Genomic DNA, 20,333 nt, shown 5'->3' on the forward strand with positions numbered 1-20,333 from the left:
ATCTTTCTCATTTAGACCAACCTTCTTGCTTTCTTTCTTCACCATATCTTTCCATAAAAGAATAGATAAATAAGTAGATAAATATATTAAATAAATAGATAATGAATATATAAATAAATAAGTAAATAGGGGCGTACGTAAATAAATGCATAAATGCAGTAAGTACATAAATAACAAAGTCTTCAAGTTGGGGGTATACCTTATCGTTTCCAACATTGAAAAAAAAAAAAAAAAATAAGTATAGATCCCCTATAGGATTACGGACCTGACAAATAGAGTGAAAGCCGGAATAATAAGATTCCGGGGCCTCATGGAGAACGGTGTTAATATTGATGAGGTCATCCCGGGTAATAAGACATATTATCATTATTATCATTTTCTACCCCTGACTTGTGAAAATCAAAATGCTGTAACAGGCAAGCCAACAATTAAAGAGAGGTGCAACATATGAAGGCAGAAGCCCTCGCGCAACTGCCGTAGCAGACGACATCGCGACAGGCCTTTTGGGAACATGGCAGCTTCCACAAAACGTCGAGGATTGACTGAACCCACAGTCATTAAAGACATAACCAAGTCATGGCCATGCTTTCGTTGGGATGTCGAAGATTTATCAGAATTACTTGGAGATGATAAAATCCGCTTTCGTTTAGGTCGGAAAAACGTCGAAGGTTCGGGTAAGTTTATCAATTCAGTTCTTCACTTCATTCAGGCAGACTGTACACGCAACTGCGGATGTTTACATATTACAGCAATGACAAAGCGACCGTAGTGGCAATCGCTTTCGGATTTTTGTCTAAGTGATCATGATGTACAATACATGAATAAATACTATTCAATAGATCAGTCAAGGAAATATTAGGCGAGCTCGCCTAAAATTTCATTGGATCAGTTAAATATTGTATACGTTGAATGAGATTGAAAGCATGAGTTACATTAATTAAGGGATTTTACTAGAGTCTAGACTAGTAGATGATAAGATCCAGATCCGATATAATTTTGAAAAATGTATTCAACAAATTGAGCAATGAAATACACAGGGAATTATCACATTATCAGTAGGGGCGCTGGTCCGAGAATAAGGATCGTCTTCATAAACGAGGATCGTCTTCGTAAACACGGACCGATGCGTCCTCAAAAATAAGGACCGCCTGCATTTTTGCAGACGTTTCATATTTTTGATCGGTGCATTGGCGATGCAAAAAATGGATTCTGCAATGATTTTCTTGATGCATTTTACATTGACATTGTACAGAGACTTTCACATTATAAGCAATAAATCCTTGGGAAGACGGACAACCCATAAAAGTAGACGGTGAACTAGGGTTATTTTCCCCCGGGGAATCCATTTTTGGCATCGCCAGCAGGCCATTCTGTAACATGAAACCCCCAGAGCGCCGATGAAAAAAAACGTCCTCAAAAATGCAGACAACTCTTATTTTTGAGGACGCATTTTGTCCTCGTTTATGAGGATATCCTTGTTTATGGGGACGATCCTCATTCTTGGACCAGCGCCCCTACTGATTATCTTGAATCGATATTGACAACAGAAGGTAGAAGATTCAGAGAAAAGGAAAAACACATTTGGTAACTGTTCAACTTACTGTTGACTGTTTGATAATTAAAGGAGGCGAGTTGGCTCAGTCGGTAAAGCGTCCGTCTGTCGAACCAAAGATCCCGGGTTCGACTCCCACACAGGCGGATGACTGAAGCCTGCGTTGTGTGTTAACGTGCCCCTTCCCTTGTTCATAGACGCAGGTTATGTCAAGTGGAAAACACTCCGTCCCTCGGATAGGATGTTAAAAGGAGGCCCCGTGTAGAGAAGTGTCACTACTTTTGCACGTTAAGAACCCACTGCACTATTCGTATAAGAGTAGGGGGAAACCCCGGTGTAGTGGTCCACCTGCACACACCCCCAGTATAGTATGATAATACTCTGTAAAGAGGTCTGTACTCAAAAGGAAGAAGAAGAAGAAGAAGAAATAATATTTACTACTGATAAAATGAAAGATAACAATCTGAGATAAAAAGCAGTCTCAGAATACCAATTTCATTTTTAAAATGAGATGGGCTCAGAAGACCTCCCCAGAGCTACACCTTTAATACGTGCTAGAGTATTTGTAGATTAAAAATCAGACTTTGCTCTTTGCACAAAAATCTAACTTGAATTAGTAACACGATAAGTCATATATGCTCTACAAGTACAGCACCTTCTTTTTTTCTTCCTTCCTTAGGTTTTGAATTTGAGGGAGATTGCATTTATGAGGAAGCTACAATGAAAGATTTTTGTAAATGGTGTCGACAGAACTCCACTGAAGCAGATGACCTGCCGCAAACTATATCATGTATGTCACCATCTATAGAATCGGACAGTGATTGTATAGACGGTAAGAGGGCCATCAGGGTTGATTTATTTGTCTTATATGTCATTAATGTAACTTATGTTCTTTATAAAAATGGCTTTAAGATGGTGTGTCCCTTTTGCAGATCTAAAAACCTGAAGTCCCGTGATTCCAGTGGTATAATGAAGAGGTCTGTTATTAGGAACTTCCCACCAAATGAAGAAAACAAATGGAAATTGACTTTTAACAAATATATGTAGGCCTAAACATTTAATTCCAAATATTTATTTTCTAGACTAAACAAATATTTGTGCGTAATTCAAAATTAATTTGAACATCATATCTGTTGCTTTGAAATAGCTCCCTCTGGGGCAATATGAAAATAGCACTCCTGAGATTTCCATCTCTTACAAAGAAGATTCAGAACCTAATGAATGTAAAATTTCATACAAAATATCTGAAGGATACATTTTAAACTCTCGCTATAAAGCTTCATGAAGTTTGCATAAGTCTGAAAAAGGGAGTTATAGTCTTGAAGGCACCTCTTCATCAGAAAGTACCTTAGGTATATCCCCTCCAGCTATAAACAACTAATGAATGCAGACTGGATTCTCAATATTGTAGTTCATTCATTAATAACAGGTTAATGGAATAACTCGTCACTAGGTCCCCAGGAAAGAAACATCCATTAATTTGAATTTGTTATTAAATCTGTCTATTGCATGATCTGGGGGGGGGGGGGGGGGGGGAGTGTGTTTCACAGAGATTAATATCGACTTTAAGTTGGACTTAACTATGGCAGGCTGTTCATGCCACCGTTTGCTCTCACCATTAACTGGCATTGGTCTATTAAAGGACGTACAAATCATGGTCACAAATCTACAAAATTTACCATTTTGGTTCATTATTGAAGGAAAATATAATATCTAAAGATCATAATGGTGAGAGCAAACAGTGGCATGAATAGCTTGCCATAGTTAAGTCCAACTTAAAGTCTACTTTATCCTTAAAATCAGTCACGGTGGAGAAATGATCTATGACTGTTTTACACACACAAAAACTACTCACTTGTCAGTAACTTTTGTGTAATATATCCTGTAAAGTATCTCCTCTTTTTTTGCTTTTTTCCCAAGTTTGATTACCGGTACAAATAGTTTTTTCTTATAGGTTCATAAATCTTCCTTGCAATTTCTTTTGTCCCCATTTTCATTTTTGTTTCACGCTTCTCTCTGACAGACCCCAAGGTACACGGGTTAAAGCACAGTGAAGAAAGTGCACATCCTACTAGTGAGGGGTCGTCAAATCCATTGATGTTCTACGACAGATCTCGTTACTGGTGCTATGCAGATTACAAACATATGAAACAGCTCTTCAAGAATTGCCCTAGTGTTCTAGAGGTGAGTTATAACATGTACACATACATGTAGATATGCATGTGTACATTTATCTACATGTAGAAGGTACCAGCAAATGTAATGTTGATAAATTGCCTGTTAAACTAAAAACAGATTGAGATATCTAATTTCATTGGCCTTTGGAATGTTGATAGAGGATTTGCATTTTTTGCCACACTGTGTTATATGCATTAGCTTTGCATGAATGTGTACAGATTGAAAGTTAAAACAATGCAGTTTGGGAGGGATAATGATATCAAATATTGTTGGAGGGAAAAAAAAGATGAAGAAAGAAATTGAATGTTCTTGGGACACTGGTGTTAGATGGAGGAATTTTACTTGGAAAACATATAAAAGATAAATGGCATCGAAGGTAAATGACAAGTTACCTTTTTTCAAGGTATATTTTTATTAAACTTGAACATAAATCAGTTGTACCGCTCAAAATAAATCGTAACTGTAAAAAAAAGTAAGCAAATTGGAGGATTGATGATTTCTTTTGCATTTCTTTTATCAGGATGTGAGGTGGAGGGATTTAGGCTTTGACCGTGATGGAGGTCAAAGTACTATATGGATAGGCAGCGAGGGTGCTAACACTCCTTGTCATCAGGATACATACGGATTCAACCTAGTGGCTCAGATACGAGGCAGGTATATAGAAATCAATAATAATAATAATAATAATGGGTTCTTGTATAGCGCTCATGTCAGTCAGATTTGACCCTCCTGGCACTCCCGATTATTACCCTGGCTATAGCACGGCTACCATTGGCACTTTAGCATTTCAAGGAATAAATTCCTACCAGGTACCCATTTACTTCACCTGGGTGGAGTGTGGCAAATGTACATCAATGTCTTGCCAAAGGACATTAGTGTGGCGGGAGGACTTGTGATCGACAGTCCGGCAACGTATCCACTGGACCACAACACCTCTACCAATGTGCATATCAAGCCCCATTCCTAAACTGAGACAGAAAAATGCCCCTCCCCCCCCCCCAAAAAAAAAAAGATCCCTCAACACTGCAATCCGAGCATATTCAACAAGATTAGTAAAGTGTGCTTGTATATTATAATATAGAGATCAATATAGGTCTAATTAACAGTTCTTACTTGTCAGAGGAATGGGTACAAAGGTTGTGAAGACTGTTATTATAGAAGATATTTAGAGCCAAATTTAATAACAAAATATAAAAGAAGAAGAAGAAAAGGAAGAAGAAAGCTGTAAAAGGGGTATGAAAGCAGTTTTTTGCCTTATGGTTGTAGGCTATTCAATTATAAGATGATGAACTGATTGGCTTAGTTTTGAACTACTTCTATACTCAATAAAGATTCCTCATACAGAATATCATGGATTAAATATGATGACTTGTTCAAACTTCATGGAGACATGTATAGATTCAATCTAAGAGAAGAAAAAGACAGGTAAGAAGTCGTATAAAGTCCAATCAAATCAAGGGCATTTCTTGGTCATATATTCTGGGTGCTTGTTAAGAGCTGGATCAAAGATGACCTTTATCTGCATCAATTAGGTGCGCCGTTCTTGATTACAAGCATAAATGAGAAATCAAAGTAGAAAAAGAGTTGGGAAAGCAGTCAGTAGATTGACCATGGAGTGGTGGAGAGGAAATAAAAATGTTCATCCTGAAGTAGACAGATCTGATCTCAGACTTGAATGCCAGTGATGGAATGTTCTTATTCTCTCGATCTACATGTATTCTTAATCTTCTCTCTCTCTCTCTCTCTCTCTGTCCCTATCTCCCCCTCTCTTCCTCTGTCCCTCTCTCTCTTTCTTTTTGCAGTACCGGTACGTAAATAATACTAACAAATTCTATTTATTTCCCCTTCCAGGAAAAAATGGCACCTATTTCCCCCATCCCAGACGGAGCTGATGTACCCAACCAGAATCCCATACGAGGAATCAAGCGTATTCAGTCAGGTCAATGTGAGGTCACCAGACCTCCAGCATCATCCCAAGTTTGGCAGAGCTACACCTTATGTAGCAGTCTTACACCCCGGAGACATTCTGTTTGTTCCCAAATCTTGGTGGCACTTTGTGGAGAGCTTGGATACATCTATTAGCATAAACTGTTGGATGGATTTGGTGAGTAGAAAGAAAACAACAATTATATTACACCTAACTGAATTTGATCTTTTTCTGTTCATGTTGCTATCATCAACTCTTATATTTTTATACAATGAAGGATAAAAAAAGTTCAGTACCTTAAAGGAGGGTGGAAAAGGTTGGAAATGTTGTCAGATTTTGATAAATTGTGCATGTATATAAAGAAGAGAGGTGCTGTGTCCTATTTGCAGGCCAAAAAATGAAAAAGGTTTAATTTCAACGGCATTTGAAAGATAATATTAATTTAGAACTTCTCTTTAAACAGAAGGGCTTGAAAATGTATATAAGTGGGAAAACTACGACTATTGTCCAATCGACTTAAGTGACTTAAGTGATTGCAATCCAGTAAGTAATAGTCTTGATTTTCAGACCTTTGTACTGAATGGTCGTATGTTTTGTGCTGCGTAAAGATTCAATCAGTTTAATTTTGGCCATTACAAGAAGTGGGTTATTGATGTAGACAAATGCTCATGTACCCTAGCTCATTTTCTGTATGTTATTACCACCAAAAAAATAGAAGTCAGTCACTCACTCAATAGTGTCTGACAGTGAAGTCTAGAAAGTAAACGTGTTTCCTTGCATAATTTGAATATTAGGACACTACTAACGTTTAAATTTCACAGATAGGACATACATGACATAATTCCTGCAAAGTTTTAAAGAATTTGATGTTGGCTGCACAAGGGACAAAGTATCTTTAAAAGAACAAAGAGGGTATCCACAAGGTTATTGTTTTGAGCTAGTTGAGTCATAGAAAATGAAAATAAACCATTTCAATTGTTAGTTATAAACTGTTCAAAAGGTCAATGAGAAAGAGAGAGAGAGAGGATCACACAAGTTGGGTTAGATAATAAAAAGAATATATACAGCAGAAAGGGTTGAATCGTTATACTATGGAAAGGCAATCAAAAAAATTACATGTTGTATAAACTTGTATTACATATGTGCATAATGTTAGAAATCGTTTCGTCTTTAGATTTTGATGACATTTTTTATTCACACAAAAAAAAGACATCTGTTTTATTATATACATTTTGTGGGGTTCTCTCAAAATCATTTGAACCTCATTTTTATAGCGCCATCTAGTGACAGGAAGTCAGTTTGCTTTTGAAAAGGATTGTGCACAGTACAGTGATGTTTGTACTTTTATTGAATGACTCAATTTCCTCTCTGAAACATGAAAGTTGCTAATTTTCTTGATAAAATAGCATGTACAGTATAATTATACAATTCATCAAAAGTATTGTCCTTTTTAAAGTTTATGAATACAAAGGCTTATTTTGTGAATTCATCTGAATGCATTGAACATTAAGATACACTGGGTTAAGACAAGAGGAAATTGACACTATGGGGATGTGAACTTCAAAATATACTTGTAATTGATCAAAAGTGAGGAACTTCAAAATATACTTGTAATTGATCAAAAGTGAGGAACTTCAAAATATACTTGTAATTGATCAAAAGTGAGGAAGGGAATCACATATCACTATAAGTCAGTAATAGTCAATAACTTCCAGTTTTTCTTGTCATTTATTAAAAGGAATTTGTTATCATTTAAATGTAATATAAAGTGTATGAAGAGAACTACCAGTATGAAATTCACGATTATTTTTCGTTCCACTAGTCTAGAACTACAGACTTCCCAGTGCCATTCATATTCAAATTTGATCAAAAAGACCTACAGTTTCTTAAGTCCACTACTGCCAACAATTTTTGATACAAGCAAAGTATATCATTTTAACCTCTTTCTGTGCACATGTATGAAGTATGTGACAAACAGATGTTCTAATCCTCCCAAACATATTGCATTTCCTATCAATGTATATTACTGTACATTGAAGTAAATTGAATTGAATTGAATTATACAAGGCGTGGTATAGAAAATGCAAGCATTTCAAAAGTAGTGTAGGCACTTTGCACATTTTCATCATGTCTTGAAACAGGGAAAACCCCTTCTCATAGTAAGAGTAGTGCATTATACAAAGTAATTCCAAGTATATGCTAGTGATTTAGAATGAATTGAAGTACTATTTGAAAGGTAATGCAAATTAAAAGGAAAGCACAGCTCGCTAGTGGTTATGCAATTGTCTTTTCTTCAGCACTTCAGTATTAACAATACCGGGTACTTATTCTTTCTGCTCTAAGTTGAAGCCCTTCTCCTACACAAATGGCACTAAATTGAAGGCTGAAAATGAAGAGAAAAAATGTTTTGTTTGCAAATTGTTGGTTCCCAATGGTTTTACCTCTTTAATAGGTACAGCACTGAAACATAATACTTTAATTCACTTCTGTTGAATTAGGAAGGTTTTTATTCCAAAATTGCACTGCATATTTTAATATGAAAAACAACAACAAGAACAAAAACAAAAAGTAATCCCTTATGAGGACACATGAAGAGATTGTAAAGCAAGATAAACTTGAAATGACTCACGTACATGTGACATATTTACTACCGGTATTGGTAATATTCAATAGAGTACCATGCATGAACTCGTTTTTAATAAATGTCATAACATTTATTAATTTCCTGTAACAGGTTATGAAAAAGAGCATTTTAGACCTTGATTTTTTGTTAATTATATCCTGAAACATGTAAATGTCACTATATATCGTAGAGGAACTTGTATCAAGGTGACATTTATCCATCATGCCTTATAATCCGTGACAGGAAAGTGACCATGTAAGTCGCGTTGATGAGGCCATCGCTCGAACTCTGGTTTGCGGCTTGATGTCGCTGGAAGGACATGAAGCTGATGATCAGGAAAGCGTCGCTCGATGGCTTAATCCCACAGAGGTGAGTGAGCACGTTCACATGATGGCCTAGGGATATATACATTCAAGATCTTTGTTTTTGTTCATTAATTTTTGTGATGCGTTGATTGTGGAAAAGGACAACTTAATCACAATTTCAACCATTATAAGGATTTGCTTTTGATTTGATTTGATTTGTAGAGTAATGAGATTCTCAATTAGGAAATGGAAAGTATGAGTAATATGTCTGGTATGTGGGGGTGGGCAGTCCGGAAGTGAGAAATTCACTAAATAAAATGTTTATGAAACTAATGCAAGAATTGAATAGACGTTAGTCACTTTCCGATTCATGTGATGGGTTGTGTTGAATAATTATCTCTATTAGCAGGGTAAGTATCAAAAGTATGTTAAAAAAAACACAAATTTAACAATTTTGGGTGGAAAAATGTAAATATATTCAAACATTACTCGCTATGCATGGCTCCGGTGATTTATGTACATGTGCATGTGTCATGCCTGCCTCTGCAGTTTCCTTCTTTTTTTCAATGTACAGTGTATAACAAAATGTGATGAATTAATGAAATTCAATATCTTTGGCAAAATGAACTAAACAAAATATCATCTGTTGAAAGCTAGAAGGGTATGAAGTGATAGACTCTTTTAAACAGGCACAGCCCTTTTAGCTTGAGGAATGCAGTCTCTTTACTTCAGTTGCATGGATAAATGTGCGATGCTTGGGGCTTCACATATCATATTGATTAGTTATGCAAGTAGTCCAAACAATAAATATCTGATTAATTTGTAAAAAAAGCCTTATCAGCCTTGAGCTGCATTTCATGTTTATTTTTTTAAATAAACCAATTCCATCAATCAATCATCTGAGTCAAGGGGTGATATCTTTGAGGCATTGTGTAATTTTGTTGGGCATTCTTAAAGGAGGTACATGTATGAGAAGGAGAGCAATAATGTGTATCAGGAAAATTACCCCCTGGACGATAACCCTCCCAAAAATTCCCTCCCCCCTGAAAAATGCAGCCCCCCCCCCCCCCAAAAAAAAAAAAAAAAAAAAAAAAAAAATACCCCCTGTTCATCAGAGGGGAAGTCCATCCTGATAACAAGCTGGTTTTAAAGGGCAATCCAACCCTTGTAATAAGTTGACTTGTATGAAGGCAGAAAAATAACAGAAACAGAAAGGCAAAAGTTGAAATGAATTAGACCAATAGTAAGGAAGTTATGAATGTTTGAAATATGAGATCACTAAGTCTATGCGAATCTCGAATTGGGAGTTTGGTCAGTGGATTGTGACTTATTGGATAATTCTCCCATTTGCAAGTACAAAAATTTCACTAATTTCTGTTTTTCTCGTAAGTTCCTTCTCCCTTAGAGCACTACTAAAAATATATAGACAGCATATTATTATAGGTCCTCTAAAACGAATAGACCCTCTTGAGCTATGATTTTATGAAAAATTTAAATTTTAGTCATTTATAATTCAATTCATATAAAATTTATGTGTTGGAACAGATATGAAAGTAGTCTGGCACTACATCACATTGACATTACCGCTTCAGCCAATTTGAAGTGCCCATACGTATAGTGATATTACAACTTTAAAAAATTCACAACTTGCTTTTATTTAGTCAGATTTAATTGAAACTTTTATCTGTTTGCTTCTCTGATTTTTCTCCTTTCTTCTAGAGTAGTTGTTTATTTGGGTTGGATTTCCCTTTGATTTTCAAGAAATGTGGGGGGGGGGGGGTGTTACACCCACAAATGTAATAATGCCTACAAATGTAATAACGCCCACAAATGTAATAAAACTTTACCCACAAATGTAACAACACCCACAAATGTAATAACACTTACCCACAAATGTAATAATTTCACCCACAAATTTAATAACCACTTTACCCACAAATGTAATAAATTTGAAGGGATATTTTGTCGAATTTAAAACTAAAACCCTGTAATAAAGCATGGGTATAGCGCGCAGTCTTTGCTCCAGACCCGGTTATTTCAAACAAAATTAAAAATCTTCAAAACTAAGACCCCACCATCTTCCAAACTAAGACCCGGTAATAAAGCATGGGTTTAGAGCGTAGTTTTTCTTCCAGACCCGGTTATTTCAAAACTTTTAAAAAATCTTCAAAACTAAGACCCCATCTTCTTATTCCTGTGGAAGAACATAAGTATTGAGCGTAGTCTTTCCTCCAGACCCGGTTTTTCAAAAGTTAAAAAACAAACAAAAAACAAAACAAAACAAAACAAAACAAAACAACAAAAAAATCTTTTAAACTAAGACCCCTCCATCTTCCAAATTACGACCCGGTAATAAAGCATGGGATTAGAACGTAGTCTCTACTTCAGACTCGGTTATTAAGAAGAAAAAAAATCTTCAAACTAAGACCTCACCATCTCATTTCTGTGGAATAACATGGGTATAGAGCATAGTCTTTCCTCCAGACCCGGTTATTTCAAAGGAAATAGAAATTTAAACAAATCTTCGAAACTAAGACCCACCATCTTATTCCTCTTTTTTTTTCATTTAAAAATAAATTACATTATTACATATGTGGATGAAACACGTCACAAATAAATGATTGGTCGGCGGTCACACGAACTGACGAATCAGTCAAAATGGTCCATATATATATAACACACAGAGGAGGGACCGATTCAATGGTTCGTTGACCGTCGACGATTTCTTAATCATGTAAATATTCTAACGCCCACAAATATCCTGAATTTCAATGTTCGTAGAAAAAAAAGTAATTGAATAAGTGACCTTAAATGTATTTAAATATTGTCGCTGATTGTTTTATGCATGTGATTATGAAATATGTTCACGATATGTAACATATATTTATATATATATATATATATGTACGCTATTAGTGACATTGAAACGTTTGATTGCGATGTTATATTTTCATGAGTGCGTGAATGAATTACCTTTCTTCATGTGATGAACGTATCAATTACTTATACTGAAGACTACCAATTGGTACGCGGTACACGGTGTGAATTCATGAGAACAAAATTTATTCAAAGGCAAATACAAACAAAACACATTTATATTTCAGTTTTCCCTACTTCTGAAACACTCAACTCCCATAGATCACTGTATATAAATAACATGAACCTACCTGATTTTGGTCAGTACACACTTTCGTAACAGAAGAAGCAGTCCTTGCCACTTGCTTTTATTGTTCTATGCTTTTGATTTCTACAATATCTTCTGGTCTTTCTGGATATTGTACTACAATGAAGTAATTGATATATCTGCCTGATTTAAGTGCTCAATATTAAGAACGTCTCCGTCACAGTTTTGTTTATTGCTGTGATTTGTTGTAACTTTAGTGTTCTGACACTGCTCATTACCATGGAGCTACAACCACAAGAGAGGGGACTCCCCCGAAAGAAATGTCAGACATAATCTCTAATCGAGAATCTAGGACACCTACCCCCCTGCCAACTACCCCCAGCTAACTACCCCCTAGAATGATAACCCCCCCCCCCCCCCCCCCCAGTTAACTACCCCTGGACATCTACCCCGGACAATACCCCCCTCCCCTCCCCCCCCCCCCCCCCCCAGACATCTACCCCAAGTCAAGTACCCCCCGGACATCTATCCCCGGGCAACTACCCAGGCATGTAGCCAGAGTTTGATATTTGGGGGGGGGGGGGCACATACATTAAATCGATCGAGGTAAAAAAAAGGGGTCTACAAAATTTCAACCGATCCTGGAAATTTTAGCTGGGGCACGTGCGCCCCCCTCCCCCCCGTGGGTACGCGCCTGCAACTACCCCCAGACATCAACCCCCCGTCAAATACCCCCGGACATCTACCCCCCCCCCCCCAATCCAACTATCCCCTGTCCGGGGGGGGGGGGGGGGGGGGGGGGAGTTAGTTGGAGGGGAGTTAGTTGTCCAGGGGGGAGGGGTAGTTGGATGGGGTAAGATGTCCGGGGAGGGGGTAGTTGACTGGGGTAGATGTCCGGGGGTAGTTAGCTAGGTGGTAGTTAGCTATACCCATGCTTTATTACAGGGTTTTTGTTTTGAACAAATTCGACAAAATATCCCTTCAAATTTATTACATTTGTGGGTAAAGTCATTATTACATTTGTGGGTGATTCAAAATATCACTTCAAATTTATTACATTTGTGGGTAAAGTCATTATTACATTTGTGGGTGATTCAAAATTATTACATTTGTGGGTAAAGTGGTTATTTATTTATTTATTTATTTTTTATTTATTTCTGATCTTTTGACAGGGTAGCCCATTCACCAGCAAGTAGTGGTCTTCCATGGGGCCCTGAATGAACATATTTACATCGTTTATAACATTTATACAGAACAGTTACAAAATTAATACTCGTTTGCAAAATTAACATATATCATTAACCTAGTAAGCAGTAATGTCAATAGGAAAATATTAATTAAGTCGCAATTATGTGAATAAGACATGTAAATATTACAGAACATGCACGTAGTGTATGTACGGCTGAGCCATTCACAAATTACAACTTTGTTTAAACAATCTCTTAAATGAATTGACAGAGGAAGCCGTTCTCAAGAATTATCTAGCTTATTCCATTCAAATATGGAAGAAACAATTGGGCTACACTTATAACAATCAGTGTGAAATCTAGGCACACGTAAACATCCACTGTCTATTTGCCTTGTATGATGCTCATGTACATCATTAGGATTGATTAAGCCTACCTGAAGGTAAGAGGGTGCTAAGTTATGAACGCATTTATATATCATCATAACGCGACTTAACTCAAACCGCTTGTCTAGTGTCATCCATTTAAGACTTGTGAACAAATCAGCCGACGGTGTGTCATATGTCTTGTTCAATATTATTCTTGCGGCCCTCTTTTGAATTTTTTGCAGCTTAGTTGTATGAGAATGAAATCGGTTCGACCATACAACAGAGCAGTAATCTAATCGTGGCAACACTAGACTGTTATAAAGTAACTTTAAGGATTTTTGAGGCAAAAAACTCTTTGCTCTCTTTATCATGCTAATATTTTTCTGGGTAAGTTTACTTACGTTTTCGATTTGTTTAGACCATTTCAATTCTTCATCTATCAAAAGTCCTAAGCATTTGGTGAATTGAACTCTTTTGATCAAATTGCCGTTTAATGAAATGGTGAAAGATTCAATTTTCTTGAGATTAGCAGGAGAGCCTATTAACATGACACAAGTTTTTTCAGTGTTAAGAACAAGACGATTTTCCTTAATCCATGCCATGACATGTTATTACATTTGTGGGTGAAATTATTACATTTGTGGGTAAAGTGTTATTACATTTGTGGGTGTTGTTACATTTGTGGGTAAAGTGTTATTACATTTGTGGGCGTTATTACATTTGTGGGCATTATTACATTTGTGGATGTAACGGGGGGGGGGGGGGGGGGGGTATTTTCTGGGGGGTAATTGTCCTGCTGGTAATTGGCTGGGGGTAATTGTCCTAGAATCGCAATAATGCTATGGAATCTAAGGAGAGGAAATAGAGTGTTATTGACATTATTGATATCCAAGTCCCATCTACCACTAATATTTCCTTTGTAAATTAAAATGCCTTCTGATGCTAGAGCCCACAGGAATGTAATATTGGTTTCTTGGAACTAATATCTCCTTTCTTCATAAACACACTTACAGAAGCATATCCTAGATGAGATTATTGTAGTTACATGTATGTGTAGTTGTAATCGTTAAAGTGAGTTATAAGGTATAAGTCTAATGAAAATATATCTGATAAGAGCCAAAATAGTATTAAATCCATTTATTTTTGATAATAATGATGTCCTTCTAGCTACGAACAGATGAAATGTTTACTACTAATTTCCATGCTATTTTTTTTTTTTTTAACTGTAAGGGGCATTATGTGTGTGCATTGAGTATTTGAGTTGTTTTTTTAAATTCCTTACTCATGTATTTGTCTAAGAGCCTAATTAGTATCGGTATGAAACTCTGATTAAGTAGTAGCATACATGTAGCTTCTTCAATTTTTTTACAAAAAAAGCTATTTGACAAACTTTTGACAAAAAATGCTATTCTAATTTGGAGATGGAGAAATTGCTCAATTTTATGTAAAAGCTGTGAGCCAGAAAGATAACAATTTGAGGGTGAAAACACTTGACTGAAAATCTGACCGTTTCACAAAGTTGAATTTGGCAACAACAAAAGAATATATAATATATTGGTAATGATTACAGAAAAAATGAAGAAAATATATCGGGAAGAAATAATTCTCAAAGTTTGAAGAAAACCAGACAACTAATCCAGATGATTTTTCATTTAGAACCAAATAACAATTTTAATTAACAAATTTATATTTGTTCATTGGTCAGATGGGACACATTATGTGAAACTGTCATGTGATCAAATTTCCTGTTTGGAGTTATGCATGAATCAATATTTTTTTTATTAATGCAAATATGATTGTGCACATTATTAATCAAGACAGTGAAAACAGAATTTGCACATTAAATTGTAGGTCAAATGTTCATTGTAATTTGATAGACAGTTTAAATAGTTTCTCAAGATGTATGCAACTTGCAGTGAATTATTTATATCTCATGGGCATCAATAGGAATTAAAAAGTCACATTTACACAAAGTCTAGTTTACATAATTCATGCGACATATCTGACCTATATAATAAACATATCATTTTTTTTTACACCAAAATCCCTACTTGTAGATATTTCTTCAAAGTATTGTTCAATGCCATTGTATTCTACAGAAACAATTAATCCACTGGGATATAATTAAAATCGTAATATGCCACAGGAATGGGCCCCTTGTTGAATGTTTTAGAAAGTACAAAAATAGGTCATTACATAATGGATCGTTTCATAATCTATGGTTCAATCGACATATCTAAGAACATGATCTATATGTAGCATAAACAGAAATGAAAAATACCATTGACGATTTCTTTAAATATTTGTTTTATGTTTAATAGAGGGAGGGATAATTTTTTTAATGTTAATATGCTGTTCAAGAGATGAGACCAACCAGTGAGAGAGAAAAGATAAATCAGGTGATAGAATACTGAAGTCAGAGGCAACAAGAAACACAAGGAAATAGTTATTATGTATCAAAAATCATTCTGTTTGTTTTATGCTGTTATTGCTTTGTTATTCAATTTTTCATCTCTGTAACATGTATTAACACATTTAACCTGCTGACTACTGAAGTTTCCTATTCCCATAGGTTTTGTTCTACGTCTCACCCCCAAAAAAATATTCATCATCAAGAGCTTTATGATGAAGGTTGGATTGATTAGGGAAAAGGAAATAAAGGATTTTTAGATTTTTCCATTATTTAGTGTCGAAGAAGCCATCTTTTATTTCTTCTCACCGTGATCTCGTCTCTTTCGGCTTACATACATAGTTGAGTTAGGTTTTGTGGTTCTGGTATTGTAATGTTGGCATTGGAGTTGAAAGGTAGTAACTCAATATTCTTTGATAGATCTTTGAAAAGTGCCAGATTAAGAAACAAAGACACAGCGCAAGATTCATATAAAAAGAGGAATGTTGATTATTTAGGTATTTGTGATTTGGTCATTTGTCCGTAGTTGGGATTATCCAGTAATTGAACAAACTATGAACACACTACTGTTTACCATATGCTGTTCTCCATACCTTTTTATTTTTGTGTTAGACTACTTTTTATTTACAATTTTTATTAATTTTATTCTTATTTCTAGGAGGCTACAAGCGCAAGTACCAATTTGGCTTTGCTTGGTGATGCAGTTGATGCAGCCTTTACACATTACTCAAAAACATCACACGAGATGGAGGAAAACATGCCAGAAGCCTTGATAAATCTAAAAGAAGGAGATCCTTCTTTGAGACACTGCCAAGCTAGCAAGAGAAATACCTTAAAGGAACAGTTTCAAAGAAATGTTGATTCCGATGAAAAGAATGGGGGTGATGCGAGTGTAAACATGGGTGAGAAAGCATCACACGTTGAGGCGATGAATCTAGGAAACACCAAGGGAATGTCCAGTTACCAACAAACATCTCATTCCTATTATCCTTCTACCCTTTCAACGCCTCCTATTACGACAGACCCCATTGATGATGGCAGGTCCACCCAAGGCCTTCTTGTCGATTCAGACTCCACTTGCGTGAAGCCGGGTGGTGGGCAGAGTGGAATGGAGGGTAAGGACCGAGGGCAAAATCAGTCGAACTCTGTCAAACGAATTAAGCTTTGTGACAATGTTACCATACCCGGGAGTGGGATGATGGTTGCTAGGCAGTCGGTGTTCCCTGTTCCCTGCCATGGGTCTGTTACCCAGCTTACCGCATCACGCAGAGCTAATGACTGTGCTAATTTGAAAATTGAGCAAGAGACCGGCGTGCCCTCCAGCGCTACGCTTGAGACTTCAGATTCATTTGTTGATGTTACCATGGCAACACTGGTTGAATGCTTGACACAGCCAAATATAATTGCTTTACTGAGGGAAGGACTGCTAGAGAAGGTGCGGGATAAACAACAAACTAGAACACCTGATGATTAGTGGAGGAAATAAATTTCATCAATCTTAATAATTACTGCTAGTATTACATGTATCTCTGGGATACTGCGAGTTGGGATATCATACACAACTCTTTATTATGAGAAATTATTCTATTTTTATAGCTTTTCATTTTGACTTTGCAATAGGGAAAAGATATTCTCAGAACTCGGCCTATTTCAAGTATCAGGGTATACATTTGATTTGATTTGATATTTTGATGTGATTTTGATTGGATGTGATGTTGTGAGATAATTCAACATAACAACTTGCTGTTGTGATGTTGAATAATCTTGGATTTTTAGATGAAGATTTTAAGTTACGGATGATTTGATAGATTTATGCAAAATCAAAAAATTCAAATTTTTGGGAAAAGGTCATATACACTTTTGAGAGAAAATGTTAATTGCACTAGGATTCTAATTTTTAATTATCAAGAAACTTAATGGGCGATTAATTGAGCATGTATGACGTCTGCAGTTTCTTTCCTTGTAGGAGTTCTTCGAATGATAATTTAAATATCCTCAATTAATGACATTATATGACAGAGAAACAGGGGCGGCCAAGCAACTTCCAAAGTGGGGGGGGGGGGCACCAAGAAAAAAGGGCACTTTCTGGAGAAAAAAAGGCACCTACAAGGGGAAATCTCAAAGCGAAAATATACAATTTTTTAGACATTGGTATATACCCCTACATAGTGATTACAATTATCAGGGAAGATTTCAATATTTGTTTCATTTTATACACCATACAAGATATTGCTTAAGCATCATGCTTTGCAGTTGGGTTTGATTGTCTAAAAAAAACGTTTGCGAGCGAAGCGAGCGAGGAAATATTTTAAGATGTGTGAGGTCGCAGTGCGAAAAATTACATCTTATAAAGAGGAAAAAACCGGATCCTAATGGGGTTATAAGCACATTCTCATAACGGAAGACTGAGAAGACTTTGATAAGTAGGTATTTCATCTTTAGATGCGTGCAAGCGTAGCGAGCAAGCTTTTGGGGAAAATTGCTCTTAGTCGCTTGAAATTAGCTAGGGCGCGTTTAAAGATGAGAAAAAAGGGGACACTTCTCAGGAAAGAAAAGGAGCATGTGCCAAAGTACAAAGAGTAATTATCGGAGGTGAAAATGGGGCACTTCTGAAACCCCGAAAACAGGCACTCACCAGCGATGAATTTTTGAGAGAAATTATTAATTGCACTAGGATTCTAATTTTTAATTATCAAGAAACTTAATGGGCGATTAATTGAGCATGTATGGCATCTGCAGTTTCTTTCCTTGTAGTAGTTCTTCAAATGACAATTTAACTATCCTCAAGTTAGATAAGTACCATTTCTAAACGAGGTTAAACAATTTCTGCAAATGGCCATTTAAGTATTGAAGAGGCCATTTTAAATTGTTAGCAAAGCATGGGTGGCCATGTGATTGCAGGGAATATAGAGAGAGGTTAAGTTTGAATGACGTGATAACATTTCTCGAGGCATTTTTAGTGAGATGTATTATTTGTACAAAAATAATTTCTTGATTGATTTTTAAATAAATATTCATGTGGGTGGTTATGAGTTCATGTAATGAGATGAATTCTTAGTAATGTTTTTTAATTACAAATAATTGACTGTTGAAGTCTGTTGTTTTGTCAGTTATACAATTAAACGAAGTTAAACAATTGAAAAGGGCTGTTAGCAAAGCATGGATGGCCATGTGATTGCAGTGAATATAGATAGAAGCTAAGTTTTTATTGATGTGATAGCATTTCTCGAAGGCATTTTTTTTGTGAGATGTATAATTTGTACAAAAATGATTTCTTGTTTGATTTTTAAATAAATATTCCTGTGGGTGGTTATGAGTTCTTGTAATGAGATGAATTCTTAGTAATGTTTTTTAATTACAAATAATTGACTGTTGAAGTCTGTTGTTTTGTCAGTTATACAATTAATGACATTAGTCAGAGAAACAGGGGCGGCCGAGCGGCTTCCAAAGGGGGGGGGGGGCACCAAGAAAAAAGGGCACTTTCTGGAGAAAAAAAGGCACCTACAAAGGGAAATCTCAAAGCGAAAATATACAATTTTTTAGACATTGGTATATTCCCCTACATAGTGATTACAATTATCAGGGAAGATTTCAATATTCATTTTATACACCATACAAGATATTGCTTGAGCATCATGCTTTGCAGTTGGGTTTGATTGTCTAAAAATCGAAGAAATATTTTAAGATGTGTGAGGTCGCAGTGCGAAAAATTACATCTTATAAAGAGGAAAAAAACCGGATCCTAATGGGGTTATAAGCACATTCTCATAACGGAAGACTGAGAAGACTTTGTAAGTAAGTATTTCAAAATTGCTCTCATTCGCTTGAAATTAGCTAGGGCGCATTTAAAGATGAGAGGAAAAGGGGACAATTCTCAGGAAAGAAAAGGAGCATGTGCCAAAGTACAAAGAGTAATTATCGGAGGTGAAAATGGGGCACTTCTTACACCCTCGAAAACAGGCACTCACCAGGGATAAAAAAAAAAAGAAGTTGGTCATGAGAATAGGAAATGGGCATTTGTCGACAGAAAAGGGGCCCTCGTCAGATTTTGATAGGGCATATAAGATATTATTATATATTGTTAAAAGGGAAATTATCAGAGGTGAGAAGAGGCACTTATTGCACCTGAAAAGGGGCAAATGACCAGATATTAAAAGGGGCACTTATGTGAATGAAAAAGGGGCACTTGTAATAAAGGAAAATGTGCTTAGTTAAAAGAAAATGGGCACCAATCAGATTTTAAAGGGCATTTATCAGAGGTGAAGTGGGCACTTATCTGAAGTGAAAAGGGGTAACTTGTACACTAAAAGGGTCATTTACCATAGAAGGGGGCTCTTTTTTAATGGGGCACTTATCATTAGGAAAAAGGGCATTTATTAGAAAGGGAAAAGGGTACATGTGCAAATATAAGGTGCGCTTATCCGAGTTAAAATGGGGGTAGTTATTAAAAGGGGAAGGGGCACCTATCAAAAGTGAAACGATGCACTTCTCGTACCTAACTAGGGGCACTTACTAGAGATTAAAAAGGGCACTTAAGAGAATATAAAAATGGACACTTATTGCAAAGGAAAATGGGTACTTGTCAAAGGAAAAGGGGCACTTTTACAAATTAATAGGGGCACTTGTCAAAGTAAAAGTGGCCCTATTCCTATGTAAAAA

General features: G+C 36.1%; 1 protein-coding gene across 1 annotated transcript; it reads left to right on the forward strand.

Annotated features, from left to right (window-relative positions):
• The first annotated feature begins 511 nt into the window (after window positions 1-511).
• On the forward strand, window positions 512-17,687 carry LOC592354 (HSPB1-associated protein 1). Its single transcript, XM_031000022.1, has 7 exons — window positions 512-674; window positions 2,232-2,384; window positions 3,576-3,736; window positions 4,251-4,384; window positions 5,582-5,834; window positions 8,524-8,649; window positions 16,333-17,687. The coding sequence occupies exons 1-7, from the start codon at window positions 512-514 to the stop codon at window positions 17,146-17,148; spliced, it is 1,806 nt and encodes a 601-aa protein (XP_030855882.1). The 3' UTR covers window positions 17,149-17,687.
• The last annotated feature ends 2,646 nt before the right edge of the window (window positions 17,688-20,333 follow it).

Source organism: Strongylocentrotus purpuratus, unplaced genomic scaffold (genome assembly GCF_000002235.5).
Source record: "Strongylocentrotus purpuratus isolate Spur 01 unplaced genomic scaffold, Spur_5.0 spur5_scaffold_6, whole genome shotgun sequence".
In the NCBI taxonomy this organism is placed as follows: domain Eukaryota; kingdom Metazoa; phylum Echinodermata; class Echinoidea; order Camarodonta; family Strongylocentrotidae; genus Strongylocentrotus; species Strongylocentrotus purpuratus.

Excerpts from the sequence above, each read along its gene's own strand:
- LOC592354 (XM_031000022.1), top strand. The coding sequence starts at position 512 with ATGGCAGCTTCCACAAAACGTCGAGGATTGACTGAACCCACAGTCATT. Across the intron at positions 2,385-3,575 it reads GGACAGTGATTGTATAGACG|ACCCCAAGGTACACGGGTTA; the intron begins GTAAGAGGGCCA and ends TCTCTCTGACAG. Across the intron at positions 5,835-8,523 it reads TAAACTGTTGGATGGATTTG|GAAAGTGACCATGTAAGTCG; the intron begins GTGAGTAGAAAG and ends AATCCGTGACAG.